Source organism: Loxodonta africana, chromosome 10, assembly GCF_030014295.1.
Source record: "Loxodonta africana isolate mLoxAfr1 chromosome 10, mLoxAfr1.hap2, whole genome shotgun sequence".
Classification (NCBI taxonomy): Eukaryota; Metazoa; Chordata; class Mammalia; order Proboscidea; family Elephantidae; genus Loxodonta; species Loxodonta africana.
This window is the reverse complement of record NC_087351.1, coordinates 26,413,300-26,437,564: the sequence shown is the minus strand read 5'-3', so window position 1 is coordinate 26,437,564 and position 24,265 is coordinate 26,413,300. Positions and strand designations below refer to the sequence as shown.

General features: G+C 38.1%; 1 protein-coding gene across 1 annotated transcript; it reads right to left on the bottom strand.

Annotated features, from left to right (window-relative positions):
* Positions 1 to 10,384: 10,384 nt before the first annotated feature.
* On the bottom strand, positions 10,385 to 11,311 carry LOC100653724 (olfactory receptor 4K15-like). Its single transcript, XM_003423710.2, has one exon. It carries the CDS (start codon positions 11,309 to 11,311, stop codon positions 10,385 to 10,387), a length of 927 nt encoding a protein of 308 aa, XP_003423758.2.
* Between the last annotated feature and the right edge of the window lie 12,954 nt (positions 11,312 to 24,265).

Below are 24,265 nucleotides of genomic sequence, written 5' to 3'. Positions count from 1 at the left end.
GACAATGTAACAGGAAGATATAACCATATTAAATATTTATTCACCCAATGACATGGCTGCAATACACATTAAAAAAACTCTAACAGCATTGAAAAGTGAGATAGTGCCACAGTTATAGTAGAAGACTTCAACACAACACTTTCAGGGAGGATAGGACATCCAGTAAGAAGATCAATAAAGGCACGGATGATCTAAATGCCACAATCAACCATAAGGTCATAAAAGTAGAAATCAAGAACAGAAAAAGCAGGAAAAGAAATCAAATACTTGGAAACCGAACAATACCCTGCTCCAAAAAGACAGGCTTATAGAAGATATTAAGGATGGAATAAAGATATTCATAGAGACCAATGAGAATGAAAACACTTCTATCAGAACCTTTGGGACACAGTGCTCAGAGGCCAATTTACATAAATTTATATCAACAAAAACACATATACAAAAAGAAGAAAGGGCCCAAATCAAAGAACTATCTCTATAACTTGAATAAATAGAAAAAGAGCAACAATAGGAACCCTCAGGCACCAGAAGAAAGCAAATAATAAAAATTAGAGGAGAATTAAATGAATTAAGGAACAGAAAAAAAATGAAAGAGTTAACAGGACCAAAAGTTGGTTCTTTGAAAAAACTAAATTGATAAACCATTGGCCAAACTGACAGAAGAAAAACAGGAGAGAAAGCAAATAACCCAAATAAGAAATGAGATGGGCGATGTCACAACGGACCCAACTGAAATTAAAAGAATCATACCAGATTACTATGAAAAATTGTACTCTAACAAATTCGAGAATCTAGAAGAAATGGATGAATTCCTAGAAACACACTACTTATGTAGACTAACACAAACAGAGGTAGAACAACTAAATAGACCCATAACAAAAGAAGAGATTCAAAAGGTAATCAAAAAACTCCCAACCAAAAAAAAAAGCCCTGGCCCGGATGGCTTCACTGAAGAGTTCTACCGAACTTTCAGAGAAGAGTTAACACCACTACTGTTAAAGGTATTTCAGAGCATAGAAAAGGACGGAATACTCCCAAACTCATTGCAGGAAGCCAGCATATCCTTGATAACAAAGCCAGGTAAAGACACCACAAAAAAAGAAAATTACAGACCTATATCCCTCAAGAACTTACATGCAAAAATCCTCAACAAGGTTTTAGCCAATAGAATTCAACAACATATTAAAAAAGTCATTTGGCATAACCAAGTGGGATTCATACTAGGTATGCAGGGATGGTTCAATATTAGAAAAACAACTAATGTAATCCATCATACAAATAAAACAAAAGACAAGAACCACATGATTTTATCAATTGATGCAGAAAAGGCATTTGACAAAGTTCAACACCGATCCATGATAAAAACTCTCAGCAAAATAAGAATAGAAGGAAAATTCCTCAACATAATAAAGGGCATTTACACAAAACCAACAGCCAACATCATCCTAAATGGTGAGATTGTGAAAACATTCCCCAAGAGAATGGGAGCCAGGACAAGGATGCCCTTTATCAACATTCTTATTCAAGATTGTGCTGGAGGTCCTTGCCAGAGCAATTAGGCCAAATAAAGAAATAAAGGGCATCCAGACACGTAAGGAAGAAGAAAAATTATCTCTATTTGCAGATGACATGATCTTACACAGAGAAAATCCTAAAGAGTCCTCAAGGAAGCTACTAAAACTAACAAGAGTTCAGCAGAGTATCAGGTTACAAGACAACCATGAAAAAATCAGTTGGATTCCTCTACACTAACAAAAAGAGTATCAGCAGGAAATCACCAAATCAGTACCATTTACAATAGCCCCCAAGAAGATAAAATACTTAGGAATAAGTCTTACCAGAGACGTAAAAGTTTTATACAAAGAAAACTGCACGACACTACTAGAAGAAACCAAAAGAGACCTACATAAGTGGAAAAACATACCTTGTTCATGGATAGGAAGACTTGACACTGTAAAAATGTCTATTCTATCAAAAGCCATCTATAGTTGCAATGCAATTCTGATCCAAATTCCAATGACATTTTTTAATGAGATGGAGAAACAAATCACGAACTTCATATGGAATGGAAAAAGGCCCCAGATAAGCAAACCATTACTGAAAAAGAAGAACAAAGTGGGAGGCCTTACTCTACCTGATTTCAGAACCTATTATACTGCCACAGTAGTCAAAACAGCCTGGTACTGGTACAACCACAGATACATACACCAGTGGAACAGAACTGAAAACCCAGACATAAATGCACCCACATATTAGCAGCTGATATTTGACAAAGGCCCGAAGTCAGTTAAGTGGGGAAAAGACAGTCTTTTTAACAAATGGTGCTGGCATAACTGGATATCCATCTGCAAAAAAATGAAAGATGACCTATACCTCACTCCATGCATAAAAACAAGCTCAAAATGGATCAAAGACCTAAATAAAAAATCTAAAACAATAAAGATCATGGAATAAAACATGGAGACAGCGTTTGGAGCCCTAAATATGCCATAAACACTATACAGAACATTACTAAAAAAAGCAGAAGAGAAACCAGATAACTCAGAGCTCCTAAAATTCTAACTCTTATGCTCACCTAAAGACTTCATCGAAAGAGTAAAGACTATCTACAGACTAGGAAAAAGTTTTTAGCTAAGACATTTCTGATCAGTGCCTGATCTCTAAAATCTATATGATACCCCAAAAAGAAAAATAACCCAATTAAACAATGGGCAAAAGATATGAACAGGCACTTCAATACAGAGGACATTCAGGTAGCTAACAAAAATATGAGGAAATGCTCACGATTATTAGCCATTAGACAAATGCAAATCAAAACTACGAGATTCCATCTCACTGCAACAAGGCTGGCATTAATCCAAAAAGCACAAAATAATAAACGTTGAAGAGGTTGTGGAGTGACTGGAACACTTACACACTGCTCATGAGAATGTAAAATGGTCCAACCACTTTGGAAATTGATTTGGCGCTTCCTAAAAAAAAACTAGAAATAGAACTGCCATTCTATCCAGTAATCCCAATTCTCCGATTATATCATAGAGAAATAACAACCTTTACACAAACAGATATATGCATACCCATGTTCATTGCAACACCGTTTACAATAGCAAAAAGATGGAAGCAACCAGGGTGCCCATCAATGGATGAATGAATAAATAAATTATGCTGTTTTCATACAGTGGAATATTACACATTGATAAAGAACAATGATGAATCCATGAAGCAGTTCATAACATGGAGGAATCTGGAAGACATTATGCTGAGTGAAATTAGTTGAAAAAGGGCAAATATTGTATAAGACCACTATTATAAAAACTGGGGAAATAGTTTAATCAGAGAAGAAAATATTCTTTGATGGTTATGAGAGCGGGGAGGGAGGGTGGGAGCAAGAGCTTTCATTAATTAGATAGTAGATAAGTTTTATTTTAGGTGAAGAGAAATACAACACACAATACAGGAGAGGTCAACAGAACTGAACTAAACCAAAAGCAAAGAAGTTTTCAGAACAAACTGTATGCTTCGAAGGCCAGTGTAGCAGGGGCAGGTGTTTGGGGACCATGTTTTCAGAGGACATCTAAGTCCATTGGCATAATAAAATCTATTAAGAAAACATTCTGTATCCCACTTTGGAGAGTGACGTCTGGGGTCTTAAAAGCTAGGAAGCAGCCATCTAAGATGCATCAATTGGTCTCAACCCAGAAGTATGAAGAACACCAGAGACACAAGGTAATTTTGAGCTCAAGAGACAGAAAGGACTGCATAAACCAGAGACTACATCAGCCTGAGACCAGTAGAACTAGATGGTGCCAGGCTACAACCAATGACTTCCCTGACAGGGAACACAACAGAGAACCCCTGAGGGAGCAGGAGAGCAGTGGGATGCAGACCCCAAATTCTCGTAAAAAAGACCAGACGTAATGGTCTGACTGAGACTAGAAGGACCCTGGAGGTCATGGTCCCCAGACCTTCTGTTAGTCGAAGACAGGGACCATTCCCAAAGCAACTCCTCAGACAGGATTTGACCGGACTATGGGATGGGAAAAGATATTGGTGAAGAATGAGCTTCCTGGATCAAGTAGACACATGAGACTATGTTTGCATCTTCTGTGTGGAGGGGAGATGAGAGGGTAGAGGTGCCCAGAAGCTGGCCTAATGGACACGAAGAGAGAGAGTAGAGGGAAGGATTGTGCTGTCTTATTAGGAGGAGGGCAATTAGGAGTGTATAGCAAAGTGTATATAAATTTTCATATGAAACACTGACAAGATTTGTAAACTCACTTAAAGCACAATAAAAATTAATTAATAATAATAAAAAAAGATGTCACCTTAAAGACTAAGATGAGTATGAGCAAGCCGTGGTGTTCTCAGTTGCCTCATATGCGTGTGAAAGCTGGGCAATAAATAAGGAAGAATGAAGAAGAATTGATGCCTTTGAACTGCAGTGTTGGCGAAGAACACTGTGTATTCCGTGGACTGCCAAAAGAATAAACAAATCTGTCTTGGAGGAAGTACAGCCAGAATACTCCTTAGAAGCAATGATGGCAACACTACGTCTCACATACTTTGGACATGTTGTCAGGGGGGTCAGTTCCTGGAAAAGGACATCATGCTTGGTAAAGTAGAGGCTCAGCTAAAAAGAGGAAGATCCTCAAAGAGATGGATTGACACAGTGGCTTCAACAATGGCCTCAAACATAACCAAGATTGTGAGGATGGCTCAAGGCCAGGCAATGCTTCATTCTGTGGTACATGGGGTCGCTAATAGTCAGAACAAACTTGACAGCACCTAACAACAATAACAACAACATAGGTCATTTTTTTTTAAAACCACTACCAATCTCTGTCTTTCACATGGTGTATTTTTACCCTTTATGTTTAATGAAATTATTGATATACTAGTGCTTACATTGGCCTTTTTATTTTTGTTTTCTGTTCCTCTGATGTACAACTTTTCCTTTTTCTTGCCTTCCTGTAGGTTACTTGGATATTTATTTAAACATCCTTTTGATTTAACTATAGTGTTTTTAATGTATTTCTTGGACTGTATTTATAGTGGTTGCTCTAGATATTACATCATATCTACATAATTTGTTATAGTTCACTTATGTTGTCATTTTTCCAGTTCAACTGAAACATACAAACCTTACCTCCCTCTATGTCCCTTTACCCTCCACCATCAATAATATAATTGCCTCAAATGTTTCCTCTACATACATTTCAAATCACATTAGATAATGTTATAATTTTTCTTCAACCATTAAACATGATCTGAACAACTCAACAGATAAGAGAAAATCTATTGTATGTGCCTATATTTTTGAGTTCCATGTTCCTCCTTCCTTTCAGATGTTCCAAGATTCTGTCTTTCATTGGTTCATTTCTGTTTATTCCTTTATGCATTCTTTTAGGACTAGTAGGCTGGTGATAAATTATCTCAATTTTTCTTCATCTGATAATGTCACTATTTGTCTTCATTCATAAAGCATATTTTATTTAGGTATAGGATTCTGAGGTGACAGCTCTTTGCTTTCAGCACTTGAAATATGTCATGGCACTTCCTTCTGACAAACATGGCTTCTGATGTTAAAGCCACTGTCATTTGAAATGTTTTTTCCCTGTAGGTAAACTATTGTTTCTCTTTTACTGTTTTCCATGTTTTTTTCTTTTTATTTGATTATCAGAAGTTTGGCCATCATATGTCTTGTTATGAATTTCTTTGGGTTAACCCTGTTTGGGGGGTTGCTCATCTTCTTGAATCTGTAGATGTATGTCATTTGGTAAGTTTGGGAAGTTTTCAGCCATTATTTCAAGTGATATCAACTCCACCTTCATTCTTTTCTCCATCTTGGACTCAGACGAAACAAATATTAGATCTTTTGTTATAGTCCCACAGTTCCATGAGGTCTGTTCATTTTTTTGAACTTTTTTTTTGCCTAATATTTTTCTCATAATTGTATACAAGATATGAATTTTCTCATGATTATACCCAGGATATGAATATGGAACAAAGAACACAAGAAAAGTATGTCATTCTCATCACATTATAGGAAGGGTACATGTTATTGTCATAGTTTATCACTGTTGGTATTGACCTTGAGTGCCTGGCTGAGACAGTGCTTGTCAGTTTTCTCCATTGTAAAGTTAGACTTTTTCCCATTTTCCATATTTTATTCTTTGGAAGAAAGTCACTATGGGGAACTCACACTTAAGGAGTGAGGAGTTAAGCTCTACCTCCTTGAAGGTAGAGTGTTAATTTACTTTTAGCCTATTTTCTCTCAGATTATGTAATTTGTCTTGTTCTATGTTCAGTTCACTATTTTTCTTTAGTCCAATTCCTCCATTCTGCTGTTAAGCCCATCTATTGAATTTATTTATTTTGGTTATTGCTAAAATTTCCATTTTGTTATTCTTTATATCTCCTATTTCTTTGCTGAAAATTTCTATGCTCAGGATTTTTATTTTTTTCATTTGTTTCTAATGTATTCATAATTGCTCACTGAATCATTTTTATGATGACTGCGTTAAAATATTTGTCAGATACTTCTAACATCTCTGCCACCTTGGTACGGCATCTATTGTCCTTTTTCATTCATGGTGAAATTTCCTGGTTGTTTGCATGACAAGTAATTATTTTTTTCTTGAAGCCTACTATTTTGAGTATTATAGGAATGGACTTTATTTAAACCTTCTGTTTTAGCTGGCTTTTTCTTATACTGCTCTGGCAGTGGAATGGGAGGGGGGATGCTGGCTTATTACTGCAAAGAGGAGGTAGAAGCAAGATTTCCCACTCTACCTCCACTAATAATCAAGGAGGTGTGCTCCTTGGTAGTGCTTGAATGCAGTGAGCATTCTTACCCTCTGCTAGACATCCACCGATACCTCTTAGACTGGGAGTAGTAGGAATGCATTGTTACTGCTATATGGCCTCAGCTGATCCCATGGGAGTGAAATGTTGGATCCTTGCTTGGCCTTCTTTGGTCCCACCACAAGTGGTTGAAGGGGAGAGTTGGGCCTAGTTCGAAGAGGAATTTGATGTCTAGGATCCCCACTTTGCCTTTGCTGGGATGAGTGCGGTTTGCACCGAAAGTTTTTTTTTTTTTTTTGGTGTTTGGCTAGAGTAGAGTGGTTACTGTCTAAAAGCATTCTGTATTGCTAGGCTGCTTCTTTCCTGGTCCTGTGAATAGAGTTTTTCTTCCTTCTCTCCTTCCTTCCTTCATTCCTTCTTTTGTTCTTTCCTTTCCTTTCTTTTGCTTTCCTGTCCTCTCATTACTTTCTGTTTCCTTCCCTTCGACCCCTCTTCTTTCTGTATTTCTCTTGGTCCCACTGACATTTCTGAATTTCTAACTTCTTTACTTTCCAGTCCAGTATATATAATCAAAAGAAAATCCAGGGGACTTACCACATGGTAATTCCTTGAGTCCCTAGACTGTCTCCTTCTCTTCAACTCTTAGAGTATTATTATGTTTGTTTCATAGAAAATGCCCATGTTTTCAGTGGTAATTACAAGAAATACAGGATTAGAAAAAAATCATCTTCAAAAAGTATAAATCACTTTTTTTTCGATCGTGATATTATCTGTTTTTATTCACTTTGAATATTTAACCATTTTATACATATTCACTTCATACCCTTTTCGATAGATTTATTACTTAAGTTGGGAATGGGAGGTTAGTCTACTCTTTATTCTGTCTTGTAATTCCTATTCATTGTAAATATGCTCCCCATGTGTGTTGTGATTTTGATTGTGAACTCAATCAGCTTGTCAAAATCCTGTGTGGCCAGTCTTAAGGGAATGGCCCACCAGAGAGGTTTTTGTCCTTATTTTTCCAAATGCCCCAAGAATTTCATTGACACTTGGAGTGAACCATAATTTATGCTGATTTTTTCATATTAAAGTTCTTCTGACTATGCAGAGATTATAAATTCAAGCTCTAAATTCATATATGGATTATCCAATGATTATCATTTCCAAGAGTAAACATTTTTTTTATCCATAGACAAGGCCAATTAGAACACATTTTTGGCCTTTTCCTTGTGCTGCTCAGAGCACTCTTCTAAATCACACCTTCACTCAAGGAATAGGCTTTGAGGGTTTCAGGCCCAACAAATCAATTATACTTTATAGTCTTGCAGGGATAAAATTTCTCCCTAATGGCCTTGCATCATTTTGATTACCTGGAATCACTTCCCATCACCCTTCTCCTCCTGAAGCTTCTACTCTTTCAGATGTCATGACATCATATATTTGTTTTAAAGAATGCTTCCAGAATTTATAGGGATTTTACTTAAAGTATCTCTGAATACCTAAATTTCAACATTGTTAGTAATAAAAGTATAATCTTTTTGTAACTCTCTAGCATTTTGTGAGTGTAAATTGAGATATTATATAAAGATACAATTTGTAAACTATATAGTGACCATTATACATAAATTTAACTTTATTATCATCATTATTATATTCATCATATGATACAGCCCTGTATTAGTTTTTTTTCTTTTTTTTTTTTTTTAATTCCCCTGTTTCAAAAAAGAATCAATAGGGTCTTGCAGAATGGTGAAATTACAAAGGAGCAAAGTGAGCTAAACATTGCTTAAGGCCTACTTGATATTAAATACTATTCCAATCTACCATTTATCCCACATTATTTCAAAAGCATAACTGCACTTTGGAGTGTGACATTCTCTTTCAAACACTAGACAGCAGAAGATTGAGAAGAATGCCTCAAATTATGATGGCATTGGGTATCAGTTAAAATGATGACTGGCAAAATGAAATTGTAAATTAAATATTATTCTGAAACTTTACAAATATTGTTTAAAAGTGTTATATTGCTTTAATATATTATGTATTTTCATATTTATAATGGTGAATAGAAGAAACATGAATTTGAAGAGGTATCAATTTTATAGGAAAAGAAAAACATTTTATTACTAGGAATAATTTTAGTCTAAATCAAATAATAATTGTTTTATAAGCAAAAGATATGGAGTTCCATTTTTCTGTTTTCTAAAGTTGTTAGTTCTCAGTTATAAAAAAAAAAAAGTATCCTATAAGATTTCGGATATTACAGTAATTTACTAAGGACAGTGAGAAATATAGACTTCTTAAAAAATTCAAAACAATGACCTTATCCTTTTTGAGAGTTTTGGAAAGGAGATATTCTCACTTGTGTTTTATTGGGTGGTGTTATGGATTGGAAAACACTAGTGGCTTAGTGGTTTAGAGCTACAGCTTCTAACCAAAAGGTTGGCAGTTTGAACTCACCAGGCACTCTTCGGAAACTCTATGGGGCAGTTTGATTCTGTCCTATAGGGGCACTATGAGTCAGAATTAACTCAAAGGCAGGGTCACTGGGCTTTGTTATGGATTGAAGTGTGACCTCCAGAAATGTGTGTGAACTTGGTTAGGCCAAAATTCCCATTATTGTGTAGTTGTTCTCCATTTTGTAATCTGATGTAATAATCCTTTGTGTTGTAAATCCTAACCTTTATGATGTTAATGAGGCAGGATTAGAGAGTTATGTTAATGAGGTGGAAAAAATCTACAGTGTTAAGTTGTATTTGGAGTTAATCTCTTTTGAGATATAAAAGAGACAAGTGAATAGAGAGGAGGGCACCTCATACCATCAAGAAAAAGAGCCAGGAATGGAGCACATACTTTGGACCTGGAGTCCCTGCACAGAGAAATCCCCAGACCCAAAGGAAAATTGATGACAAGGACCTTCTCTCGGAGTGGACAGAGAGACAGAAAGCCTTCCACTAGAGCTGGTACCCTAAATTTAGACTTTTAGCCTCCCAGATTGTAAGAGAATAAATTTCTGTCTGTTAAAGCCATCCACTTGTGGTATTTCTGTTATAGCAGCACTAGATAACTAAGACAGGTGGTGTAAATTAGATAGCAGGACCAGGAGATCAGTAAACAAATTCATAGAGCAAAGGTATGTGTTTAGCAGTGTTGTTGGAAAAAAGCCTCTAATTATATAGAGAGAGACATCCATTTTGGCATGTAGTCATTGAACTACTAACATTGAGTGGCAATAATAACTTCAGTTTAATATGTTGAGACAAAGAAACATTAATTGTGGCTCCAGATTTTGATATTTGTAACATGTTGAAATATGCAGCATACATGTTTAAGTGCATGAATCTATTTGGTTTCCGAGTTCAGTTAATGAGCTCACCAAACCTATTCACTATTTAGTCCTTAAGTCTGGGTAGTTTGCAGTGAGAGTTCACATTGCAACAAATACCATCCCTATATAGTATAGAAGATATTATCCCCATTGATTTAGTTTCTTAGTTCAAATACAAATAGCTTTAAAAGCGAAGGAAATAAGTGGGTGCCTTTAGTATGGTTGTTATTATAAGGGAAAGACAAGAAACCATTAAGAACTTACTTTTCGCCTCATCAGTTTCTGCATTGCTGATATTACCTCCTTATTTCTGAATGTGTAGATCAAGGGGTTTAAGAGAGGGGTGAAAACAGTATAGAATATTGAGAGGATATTATTCACTAGGAAGTTGCTGAAATGCCAGGTATAGATTAAAATGCAGGGCCCAAAGAAAAGGGTCACCACAGTGACATGGGCAGTCAGTATGGCCTGGGCCTTGGCCATGCCTATTGAGGATCGAAGTCTCAAGGTGATCAGAATGACTGTGTAGGAGATAAACAAGAGCACAAAAGAGCTTGTAGCTATTAGACCACTGTTTAAAAGCATCAGTCTCTCAAAGATATAGATATCAGTGCAGGCAAGTTTGATGACTAAAGGAAGGTCACAGAAAAAGCTGTCCACTTGATTTGGACCACAGAATGGAAGATTTACTATGAAGATCAACTGGCTTACTGAGTGCAACACCCCAACAAGCCAGGAGCCCACGACAAGACCTGTACACTTGTGTACATTCATGGTGGCTGCATAGTGCAGGGGTTGACATATGGCTACATACCTATCATATGCCATGGCCACAAGGAGCATCATTTCACCACCGGCAAAGACATGCTGAAAGAATATCTGGGCCATGCAGGCCTCAAAGGAGATGGTCTTGTGCTCCTTGAGGAAGTCAATAATCATTTTGGGAGTGGCAAAGGTGGATAGACACACATCGATGAAGGAGAGGTTGCTGAGCAGGAAGTACATGGGTGTGTGTAGTGCAGGTTCAGAGAGGACCGTAAGCACAATGAGGAGGTTTCCCAGCACAATGGATGAACAGAAGAGTGTGAAAAATGCAAAATAGAAAAGTTGTAGCTCCTGAGGACCTGAAAGACTGTGCAACACAAATTGAGTCACTCTTGAGTTATTTCCTTGGTCCATAATTACAAGTTTCTGACATCCGATCAGAAAATTTCCTTTAAAGTGAAATGGAAATGGAAATAATATTACAGGATTGTGGGAATAAGTGAGCAAACCAAGTCTGGCATCAAATTTCACTCTATACACTTATGTACTTTAGATTCTCATGCTGTTGTTTTGTGCCATTAAGTAGATTCAGACTCAGTGTAGCTTGCAGGACAGAGTAGTACTTTCCCACAGGGTTTCCTAGGCTGTAATCTTTACAGGATTAGATTGCCAGATTTTTTCTCCCATGGAGCTGCTGGTGGGTTTGAACTGCCGTTGCACCACCAGAGCTCCTTTAGAGTCTCATAAGCACACAAATGCACATTGTCTGCAATCATTTCTTTTGTAGTGGCTGCCTATGCTGGCTTTCATCTCTGTATCTCACTGTGACAGCTATATTCTAAAAATACAATTTTAACCTCTTACCTTTGCCACTTTAAAATTCATAGTAAATAGGACAATGAAAGTCTAGATTCAAACTGATAGGTTTCAAATTCTATCTCCCATAATTTCTAGCAGTATTACCTTGGACATGTTCCTTAAGTTCTCTGTGCCTCAGTTTTTGCATCTGTGAATTAGGGGAAGAATGATATATGCCTCCTAGAATTGTAAGAATTAAGAGTTATGCAAGGTGAAATATTTAGAATAGTTGCCAGGTCCGTAGATATTCAGTACTATGACTTTTTTCCATCAATGATAAAAATATTTCTATGTGCAAATTAACATGGTAGACAAAATATCAAAGTATTTCCCCATCCTACCTAATAGAACAAGATATTTTATGCACTTTGGTGGCATCTATTTACATTCAAGCATGTTAATATTTGAGATAATATAATTAATACCATTTTTATCTTTTTTATTAGGCATTATTAATTTAGGCTATTTGTAAAATTATGATGACTCTTCTTCACCAAATGATTCAGACTTTGAGTGAATTTAATAGGTAATATTCGGTACAAAGTACAAAAAAAAGTCTTATTTTCTGATATGAACTGCCTGTCTAGCCTACAATTTACGTAAACACATTTTATGATTCTGAGGGAAAGGGATGATATTTTGTCCTTTGTTTTTCTTTGTTCTTCAGAGCACATTGCACATAGGTTGTGTTCAATAATATTTGTAGATCTAAATGCATTTTAGGTTCATATCAATTGAGAGAGAAGTGTTTTTATTTTAGAGGCTAATTATCTCTGTGAACTTTGGAAAAAGCTCTAGAAAAAAACTGTCTCTTAAGAGGCTCAGATTTTTTTTTTTTAATCTGAGGAATAAAACCTGTTCTATTTTGGTGAATTCTGAAGTTTTAACTTGGTATAAAAATTAATTTAATAGGATAATTACAAAGAAACTAAACAGGATATAAGAATAAAGCACACCTGGATGCAACAACAGGAATCTTGCCTTTAGAAATGTGGTTCCTACATAAGAAAGCATATAATAAAAATTGGAGTAGAATTAAATGAAATAGAGAACAAAAAACAACTGAAAGTGTTAACAAGAGCAAAAGCTGGTTCTTTGAAAAAATTAACAGAATTGATAAACCATTGGCAAAACTGGCAAAAGAAAAACAAGAGAAGAAGCAAGCAACCTGAATAAGAAATGAGATGGGTGATATCACAACAGATCCAAATGATATTAAAAGAATCATATCAGATTGTACTGTCACAATTTTGAAAAGCTTGAAGAAATGACTGAATTTCTAGAAATACACTGTCTACCTAAACTACAAAAAGAGGTGGAACAACTAAACCCATAACAAAAGAAGAGATTGAAAAGGTAATTAAAAACTCCCAACAACAACAAAAAGAGCCCTGCCCTTGACAGCTTCACTGGAGAGTTCTATGCAACTTTCAGAGAAGAGTTAACACCACTACTACTAAAGGTATTTCAGAGCATAGAAAAGGATGGAATACTCCCAAACTCATTCTATGAAATGAGCATAGCCCTGTTACCAAAACCAGGTTAGAGACACCACAAAAAAAAAGAAAAAAGAAAGTTACAGATTTACATCCCTCATGAACGTAGATGCAAAAATCCTCAACAAAATTCTGGCCAATAGAATTCAACAACATATCAAAAAAATAATTCGCCATGACCAAGCGGGATTCATACTTGCTATGCAGCGATGGTTCAACATTAGAAAAACAATGTATTCCATCTTATAAATAAAACAAAAGACAAGAACCACCTTGTCTTATCAATTGATGCAGAAAAATCATTTGACAAAGTTCAACACCCATTCATGATAAAAAAAACTCTCAGCAATATAGGAATAGAAGGAAAATTCCTCAACATAATAAAGGGTATTTATACAAAGCCAACAGCCTAACATCATCTTAAATGAAGAGAGCCTGAAAGCTTGCTCCATGAGAACAAGAGCCAGACTAGGATGCCCTTTATCACTACTCTTATTCAACATTGTGCTGAAGGTCCTAACCATAGTAATTAGGCTAGAAATAGAAATAAAGAGCATCCAAATTGGTAACAAAGAAGTAAAAGTATCTCTTTTCGCAGATGACATGATCTTATACACAGAAAACCCCATGGAATCCTCAAGAAAACTATTAAAACTAAAAGAAGAGTTCAGCAGAGTATCAGGTTACAAGATAAACATAAAAAAAAAAAATCAGTTGGATTCCTCTACACCAACACAGAGAACGTCAAAGAGGAAATCACCAAATCAATATCATTTACAATAGCCTTTTTTTTTTCCCAGAAGATAAAATGCTCAGGAATAAATTTAAGCAGAGAAGTAAAAGACCTATACAAAGAAAATTACAAAACACTACTGCAAGAGAGCAAAATAGACCTATATAAGTTGAAAAATATACCTTGCTCATGGATAGGAAGTTTCAACATTGTAAAAATATCTATTCTACCCAAAGTGATTTATACATGCAATGCAATTCTGATCCAAATTCCAATGGTATTTTTTAATGAGATGGAAGAACAAATCATAGACTTCATATAGAAGGGAAAGAAACCACAGATAAGTAAAGCATTACTGGAAAAGAAGAACAAAGTGGTAGGCCTCACACTACCTGATTTTAGAACTTATACTGCCACAGTAGTCAAAATAGCCTGGTACTGGTACAATGATTGCATAGACCAATGGAACCGAATAGAGAATCCAGACATAAATCCATCTGCATATGAGCAGCTGATATTTGACAAAGGCCCAAAATCTGTTAAACAGGGAAAAGACAGTCTTTTTAACAAATGGTGCTAGCATAACTGGATATCCATCTGCAAAAAAATGAAACAAGACTCGTACCTCACACCATGCACAAAAACGAACTCAAAATGGATCAAAGACCTAAATAGAAAATCTAAAATGATACAGATTATGGAAGAAAAAATAGGAACAAGGCAAAAGCCCTAACACACGGCATATACAGTGTACGAAACATTACTAACAATGCACAAATACCAGAAGAGAAACTAGATTCCTGGGAGCTCCTAAAAATCAAACACCTATGCTCATCCAAAGACTTCATCAAAAGAGTAAAAAGACAACCTACAGACTGGGAAAAAGTTTTTAGCTATGAGTTTTCGATCAACGTCTGATCTCTAAAATCTACAGGACACTGCAAAAACTCAACCACAAAAAGACAAATAACCCAATTAAGAAATGGGTAAAGGAAAAGAACAGGCACTTCACCAAAGAAGACATTCAGGCAGCTAACAGATACATGAGGAAATGCTCACAATCATTAGCCATTAGAGAAATGCAAATCAAAACTACAATGAGGGGCGGGGCTAATATGGCAGACTAGGTGGACGCTACCGCAAATCCCTCTTGCAACAAAGACTCAGAAAAACAAGTGAATCGATCACATACATAACAATCTATGAACTCTGAACAACAAACACAGATTTAGAGACAGAGAACGAACAAATACGGGGAGACAGCGATTGTTTTCAGAGCCAGGAGCCAGGGTACCAGGCAGGTGACCTTCAGAGCCTGATTTGGGGCAGAGCCCAGGGGGGCAGATGGCACAGACAAGGGGCCCAGCCCTAGCCCCCAAACTCATCCCGGGAGGGAGCCCAGCCTGTTGGCGCCGGCGGAGTGGCGGCGCAGCCAGTGGGAGAAGTCCCCGGGAGGCAGTGACTGGTCTTGTAGTGGGGAGAGCAGCGTCCCAGCCGGGGAGCCGTCCCGCCGGGATTTTGGCAGGAAGTGGCCATGGCGCGAGCGCGGGGACCAGCTACATTCCCCTGAATTGACCCCGGGGGGGGCCCAGCCGTTCGTGCGGGCGGCGCCCACCGGGTTCGCACGAGCCGCACGGCGCGCGAGAGGGAGAAGTCCCCAGGAGGCAGTGACCCCTCTCGGAGCGGGGAGAGCAGCATCCCAGCCGGGAGCCGTCCTGCTGGGATTTTGGCGGGCGCGGGCGGGGCGTGAGCACAGGGATCAGCTACATTCCCCTGAATTGACCCCGGGGCAGTCCCAACCGGTTCGCGCAGGCCCAGGCGGTTCACACGGGCAGAGTGGCGGAACAGCCAGTGGAAGAAGTCCCCGGGAGCCAGTGGCTGGTCTTGGAGCGGGGAGAGTGGCATCCCAGCCGGGACCCGCAGTCGCGGCCCAGGTGCGGGGAGCTGCTCCGTTCTCCTGAGCTGACCCCGGAGGGGGGGAACCCACCCAGTTCGCGGGAGTGGAGCGGGACGAGGCTGGTGGGACAGGGAGTCCCCCGGAGGCAGCGACTGATTTTGGAGTCGGGAGTGCACCGTCCCAGTAAGGGAGCCTTAACCTTGGGGGTGGGGCTGACAGCAGAGGATCTGACCTTGACGCCAGCGGGCCAGACCCCCCAGGGGGCAATCTCCACACAGCCAGTGCATATAGACGACGCGCCCCGCGGAAATCTCAGATATAAGAGTCATTCCAAGTAAGACAAACAACTCTGGCTATATTCTGAGGTGCTACACTCCTAGCTCTCTGATCCCTCCCCCACCCTCCCCAGGCGGCTCCATTAACATCCGAATAGCCTGAGCCAGAGGGAGAACTCTGATAGGGATTTGACTGCATTTTTTTATTAGCGGATTTTCTGGAAAAACTAGTTTCCCAGTGATGGCTCGGAGACAGCAGTCCATATCAAACCACATAAAGAAGCAGACCATAACAGCTTCCACAACCCCCCAAACAAAAGAATCAAAATCTTTCCCAAATGAAGATACAATCCTGGAATTATCAGATACAGAATATAAAAAACTAATTTACAGAATGCTTAAAGACATCACAAACGAAATTAGGCTAACTGCAGAAAAAGCCAAGGAACACACTGATAAAACTGTTGAAGAACTCAAAAAGATTATTCAAGAACATAGTGGAAAAATTAATAAGTTGCAAGAATCCATAGAGAGCATGTGGAAACCCAAAAGATTAACAATAAAATTACAGAATTAGACAACGCAATAGGAAGTCAGAGGAGCAGACTTGAGCAATTAGAATGTAGACTGGGACATCTGGAGGACCAGGGAATCAACACCAACATAGCTGAAAAAAATCAGATAAAAGAATTAAAAAAAATGAAGAAACCCTAAGAATCATGTGGGACTCTATCAAGAAGGATAACTTGCGAGTGATTGGAGTCCCAGAACAGGGAGGGGGAACAGAAAACACAGAGAAAATAGTTGAAGAACTCCTGACACAAAACTTCCCTGACATCATGAAAGATGAAAGGATATCTATCCAAGATGCTCATCAAACCCCATTTAAGATTGATCCAAAAAGAAAAACACCAAGACATATCATCATCAAACTTGCCAAAACCAAAGACAAACAGAAAATTTTAAAAGCAGCCAGGGAGAAAAGAAAGGTTTCCTTCAAGGGAGAATCAATAAGAATAAGTTCAGACTACCCACTCAGCAGAAACCATGCAGGCAAGAAGGGAATGGGACGACATATACAGAACACTAAAGGAGAAAAACTGCCAACCAAGGATCATATATCCAGCAAAACTCTCTCTGAAATATGAAGGAGAAATTAAGATATTTGCAGATAAACACAAATTTAGAGAATTTGCAAAAACCAAACCAAGGCTACAAGAAATGCTAAAGGAGACTGTTTGGTCAGATGACCAATAATATCAGGTACCAGCACAATACAAGGTCACAAAACAGAAGGTCCTGATATCAACTCAAATAGGGAAAGCACAAAAACAAACAAATTAAGATTAATTCTAATAAATAAATAAATAAATAAAATAATACACATAACAGAGAATCATGGAAATCAATAGGTAAAAGATCACAATAATCAAAAAGAGGGACTAAATATAGGAGGCATTGAACTGCCAGATAGAGAGTGATACAAGGCGATATAGAATGATACAAGTTAGGTTTTTACTTAGAAAAATAGGAGTAAATAATAAGGCAAACACAAAAAGGAATATCAACTCCATAACTCAAGAAAAAAGCCAAGAAAAACGTAACGACTCAACTAACATAAAGTTAAACATTATGAAAATGAGGATCTCACAATCTACTAAGAAAAACGTCTCAGCACAAAAAACTATGTGGAAAAATGAAATGGCCAACAACACACATGAAAAGGCATCAAAATGACAGCACTAAAAACTTATTTATCTATAATAACGCTGAATGTAAATGGACTAAATGCACCAATAAAGAGACAGAGACTCATGGACTGGATAAAGAAACACGATCCATCTATATGCTGCCTACAAGAGACACACCTTAGACTTAGAGACACAAACAAACTAAAACTCAAAGGATGGAAAAAAATATATCAAGCAAACAATAAGCAAAAAAGAGCAGGAGTAGCAATATTAATTTCTGACAAAATAGACTTTAGACTTAAATCCACCACAAAGGGTAAAGAAGCACACTATATAATGATAAAAGGGACAATTGATCAGGAAGACATAACCATATTAAATATTTACGCACCCAATGACAGGGCTGCAAGATACATAAATCATATTTTAACAGAATTGAAAAGTGAGATAGACACCTCCACATTTATAGTAGGAGACTTCAACACACCACTTTCGGAGAGGGACAGGACATCCAGTAAGAAGCTCAATAGAGACACGGAAGACCTACTTACAACAATCAACCAACTTGACCTCATTGACTTATACAGAACTCTCCACCCAACTGCTGCAAAATATACTTTTTTTTCTAGTGCACATGGAACATTCTCTAGAATAGACCACATATTAGGTCACAAAACAAATCTTTGCAGAGTCCAAAACATCGAAATATTACAAAGCATCTTCTCAGACCACAAGGCAATGAAACTAGAAATCAATAACAGAAAAACTAGGGAAAAGAAATCAAATACTTGGAAAATGAACAATACCCTCCTGAAAAAAGACTGGGTTATAGAAGACATCAAGGAGGGAATAAGGAAATTCATAGAAAGCAACGAGAATGAAAATACTTCTTATCAAAACCTCTGGGACACAGCAAAAGCAGTGCTCAGAGGCCAATTTATATCGATAAATGCACACATACAAAAAGAAGAAAGAGCCAAAATTAGAGAACTGTCCCTACAACTTGAACAAATAGAAAGTGAGCAACAAAAGAACCCATCAGGCACCAGAAGAAAACAAATAATAAAACTTAGAGCTGAACTAAATGAATTAGAGAACAGAAAAACAATTGAAAGAATTAACAAAGCCAAAAGCTGGTTCTTTGAAACAATTAACAAAATTGATAAACCATTGGCTAGACTGACTAAAGAAAAACAGGAAAGGAAACAAATAACCCGAATAAGAAACGAGAAGGACCACATCACAACAGAGCCAAATGAAATTAAAAGAATCATTTCAGATTACTACGAAAAATTGTACTCTAACAAATTCGAAAACCTAGAAGAAATGGATAAATTCTTGGAAAATTTCTTCCTCCCTAAACTAACACATTCAGAAGTAGAACAACTAAATAGACCCATAACAAAAAAAGAGATTGAAATGGTAATCAAAAAACTTCCAACAAAAAAAATCCTGGCCCGGACGGCTTCACTGCAGAGTTCTACCAAACCTTCAGAGAAGACTTAACACCACTACTACTGAAGGTATTTCAAAGCATAGAAAAAGATGGAATACTACCCAACTCATTCTATGAAGCTACCATCTCCCTGATACCAAAATCAGGTAAAGACATTACAAAAAAAGAGAATTATAGACCTATATCCCTCATGAACATAGATGCAAAAATCCTCAACAAAATTCTAGCCAATAGAATCCAACAACACATCAAAAAAATAATTCACCCTGATCAAGTGGGATTTATACCAGGTATGCAAGGCTGGTTTAATATCAGAAAAACCATTAATGTAATCCATCACATAAATAAAACAAAAGATAAAAACCACATGATCTTATCAATTGATGCAGAAAAGGCATTTGACAAAGTTCAACACCCATTTATGATAAAAACTCTTACCAAAATAGGAATAGAAGGAAAATTCCTCAACATAATAAAGGGCATCTATGCAAAGCCAACAGCCAATATCACGGTAAATGGAGAGAACCTGAAAGCATTTCCCTTGAGAACGGGAACCAGACAAGGATGCCCTTTATCACCACTCTTATTCAACATCGTACTTGAACTCCTAGCCAAGGCAATTAGGCTAGACAAAGAAATAAAGGGTATCCGGACTGGCAAGGAGGAAGTAAAGCTATCACTATTTGCAGATGACATGATCTTATACACGGAAAACCCTAAGGAATCCTCCAGAAAACTACTGAAACTAACAGAAGAGTTTGGCGGAGTCTCAGGTTATAAAATAAACATACAAAAATCACTTGGATTCCTCTACATCAACAAAAAGAACACCGAAGAGGAAATAACCAAATCAATACCATTCACAGTAGCCCCCAAGAAGATAAAATACTTAGGAATAAATCTTACCAAGGATGTAAAAGACCTATACAAAGAAAACTACAAAGCTCTACTACAAGAAATTCAAAAGGACATACTTAAGTGGAAAAACATACCCTGCTCATGGATAGGAAGACTTAACATAGAAAAAATGTCTATTCTACCAAAAGCCATCTATACGTATAACGCACTTCCGATCCAAATTCCAATGTCATATTTTAAGGGGATAGAGAAACAAATCACCAATTTCACATGGAAGGGAAAGAACCCCCGGATAAGAAAAGCATTACTGAAAAAGAAGAAGAAAGTGGGAGGCCTCACTCTACCTGATTTCAGAAGCTATTATACAGCCACAGTAGTCAAAACAGCCTGGTACTGGTACAACAACAGGCACATAGACCAATGGAACAGAATTGAGAACCCAGATATAAATCCATCCATGTATGAGCAGCTGATATTTGACAAAGGCCCAGTGTCAGTTCATTGGGGAAAAGATAGTCTTTTTAACAAATGGTGCTGGCATAACTGGATATCCATTTGCAAAAGAATGAAACAGGACCCATACCTCACACCATGCACAAAAACTAACTCCATGTGGATCAAAGACTTAAACATAAAGACTAAAACGATAAAGATCATGGAGGAAAAATTAGGGACAACTCTAGGAGCCCTAATACAGGGCATAAACAGAATACAAAACATTACCAAAAATGATGAAAAGAAACCCGATAACTGGGAGCTCCTAAAAATCAAACACCTATGCTCATCTAAAGACTTCACCAAAAGAGTAAAAAGACCACCTACAGACTGGGAAAGAATATTCAGCTATGACATCTCAGACCAGCGCCTGATCTCTAAAATGTACGTGATTCTGTCAAAACTCAACCACAAAAAGACAAACAACCCAATCAAGAAGTGGGCAAAGGATATGAACACACATTTCACTAAAGAAGATATTCAGGCAGCCAACAGATACATGAGAAAATGCTCCCGATCATTAGCCATTAGAGAAATGCAAATTAAAACTACGATGAGATTCCATCTCACACCAACACCAACTAGACTGGCATTAATCCAAAAAACACAAAATAATAAATGTTGGAGAGGCTGCGGAGAGATTGGAACTCTCATACACTGCTGGTGAAATGGTACAACCACTTTGGAAATCTATCTGGCGTTATCTTAAACAGTTAGAAATAGAACTACCATACAACCCAGAAATCCCACTCCTCGGAATATACCTTAGAGATACAAGAGCCTTCACACAAACAGATATATGCACACCCATGTTTATTGCAGCTCTGTTTACAATAGCAAAAAGCTGGAAGCAACCAAGGTGTCCATCAACGGAGGAATGGGTAAATAAATTGTGGTATATTCACAGAATGGAATACTACTCATCGATAAAGAACAGTGACGAATCTCTGAAACATTTCATAACATGGAGGAATCTGGAAGGCATCATGCTGAGCGAAATGAGTCAGAGGCAAAAGGACAAATATTGTATAAGACCATTATTATAAGATCTTGAGAAATAGAAAAAACTGAGAAGAACACATACTTTTGTGGTTACGAAGGGGGGAGGGAGGGAGGGAGAGGGTTTTTTATTGATCAATCAGTAGATAAGAACTGCTTTGGGTGAAGGGAAAGACAACACTCAATACAAGGAAGGTCAGCCCAATTGGACTGGACTAAAAGCAAAGAGGTTTCCGGGATAAAATGAATGCTTCAAAGGTCAGCGGAGCAGGGGCGGGGGTCTGGGGAACATGGTTTGGGGGACTTCTAAGTCAATTGGCAAAATAATTCTATTATGAAAACATTCTGCATCCCACTTTGAAATGTGGCGTCTGGGGTTTTAAATGCTAACAAGCGGCCATCTAAGATACATCAATTGGTCTCAACCCACCTGGAGCAAAGGAAAATGAAGAACACCAAGGTCACACGACAACTAAGAACCCAAAAGACAGAAAGGGCCACATGAACCAGAGACCTACATCATCCTGAGACCAGAAGAACTAGTTGGTGCCCGGCCACAATCGATGACCGCCCTGTCAGGGAGCACAACAGAGAACTCCTGAAGGAACAGGAGATCAGTGGGATGCAGACCCCAAATTCTCATAAAAAGACCATACTTAATGGTCTGACTGCGACTAGAGGAATCCCGGCGGCAATGCTCCCCAGACCTTCTGTTGGCACAGGACAGGAACCATCCCCGAAGACAACTTATCAGACCTGAAAGGGACTGGTCAGCAGGGGGGAGAGAGAAGCTGATGAAGAGTGAGCTAATTAAATCAGGTGGACACTGGACAGTGTGTTGGCAACTCTTGACTGGAGGGACGATGGGAAGATAGAGAGGGAAGATGGCAAGATTGGTACGAAACAAGAGACTGAAAGGGCTGACTCAATAGGGGGAGAGCAAGTGGGAGAAAGGAGTAAGATGTATGTAAACGTACATGTGACAGACTGATTGGATTTGTAAATGTTCGCTTGAAGCTTAATAAAAGTTAATTAAAAAAAAAAACTACAATGAGATTCCATCTCACTCCAACAAAGCTGCCATTAATCGAAAAACACAAAATAATAAATGTTGGAGAGCTTTGGAGAGACTAGAGCACTTATACACTGGTGGTGGGAATACAAAATGGAACAACCACTTTGAAAATCGATTTGGTGCTTCCTTAACAAGCTAGAACTACTATACGATCCAGCAATCCCACTCCTTGAAATATTTCCTAGAGAAATAAGAGCCTTTACACAAACAGATATATGCACGCCCATGTTCACTGCAGGACTGTTTAGAATAGCAAAAAGATGGAATCAACCAAGGTACCTATCAACGGATGAGTGGATAAATCAATTATGGTATATTCACACAATGGAATACTATGCAACTTTAAAGAACAATGATGAATCCATGAAACATAACATGGAGGAATCTGGAAGACGTCATGCTGAGTGAAATTAGTCAGCGGCAAAAGGACAAATGTTGTATGAGACCACTATTATAAGAACTCAGAAATGGTTTAAACAGAGAAGAAAATATTCTTTGATGGTTATGAGGGTGGGGAGGCAGGGAGGGAGAGGGTTATTCACTAATTTGATAGTAGAGAAGAACTATTTTAGGTGAAGGGAAAGACAACATACAACACAGAGAGGTCAGCACAACTGGACTAAACCAAAAACAAAGAAGTTTCCTGAATTCAACTGAACGCTTCGAAATCCAAAGTAGCAAGGGAGGGGTCCTGGGGACCATGGTTTCAGGGGACATCTAGGTCAATTGGCATAACAAAATGTGTTAAGAAAACATTCTGCATCCCACTTTTGTGAGAGGTGTCTGGGGTCTTAAACGCTAGCAAGCGGCCATCTAAGATGCATCACTCGGCCTCAACCCACCTGGAGCAAAGTAGAATGAAGAATACCAAAGACATAAGGCAATTATGTACCCGAGAGAAAGAGAGGGCCACATAAATCAGAGACTACATCCGCCTGAGATCAGAAGAACTAGATGTCGCCTGGCTACCACCAGTGACTGCCCTGACAGGGAACACAACAGAGAATCCTTGATGGAGCAGGACAGTAGTGGGATGCAGACCTCAAATTCTCATAAAAAGACCAGACTTAATGTTCTGACTGAAGCTAGAAGGACCCTGGAGGTCATGATCCCCAGACCTTCTGTTAGACCAAGACTGAAAACATTCCCAAAGCCAACTCTTCAGACAGGGATTGGACTGGAGTATAAGATAGAAAACGATACTGGTGAGGAGTAAACTTCTTGGCTCAGGTAGACACATGAGATTATGTGGGCAGCTCCTGTCTGGAGGGAAAATGAGAAGGCAGAAGGGGGCAGGAGCTGGCTGAATGGACGTGGGGAATACAGGGTGGAGAGAAGTAATGTGCTGTCACATTACATGGAGACCAACTAGGCAGTACATAACAAGGTGTATGTAAATTTTTGTATGACAGACTGGCTTGATTTGTAAATTTTCACTTACAGCACATTAAAAAAAAAAGAATGATAGAAAAAAATTGGAAGTGAATAATGCTGACCATTGAAAAAATGACCAACATTATTAATGTCACTGAATT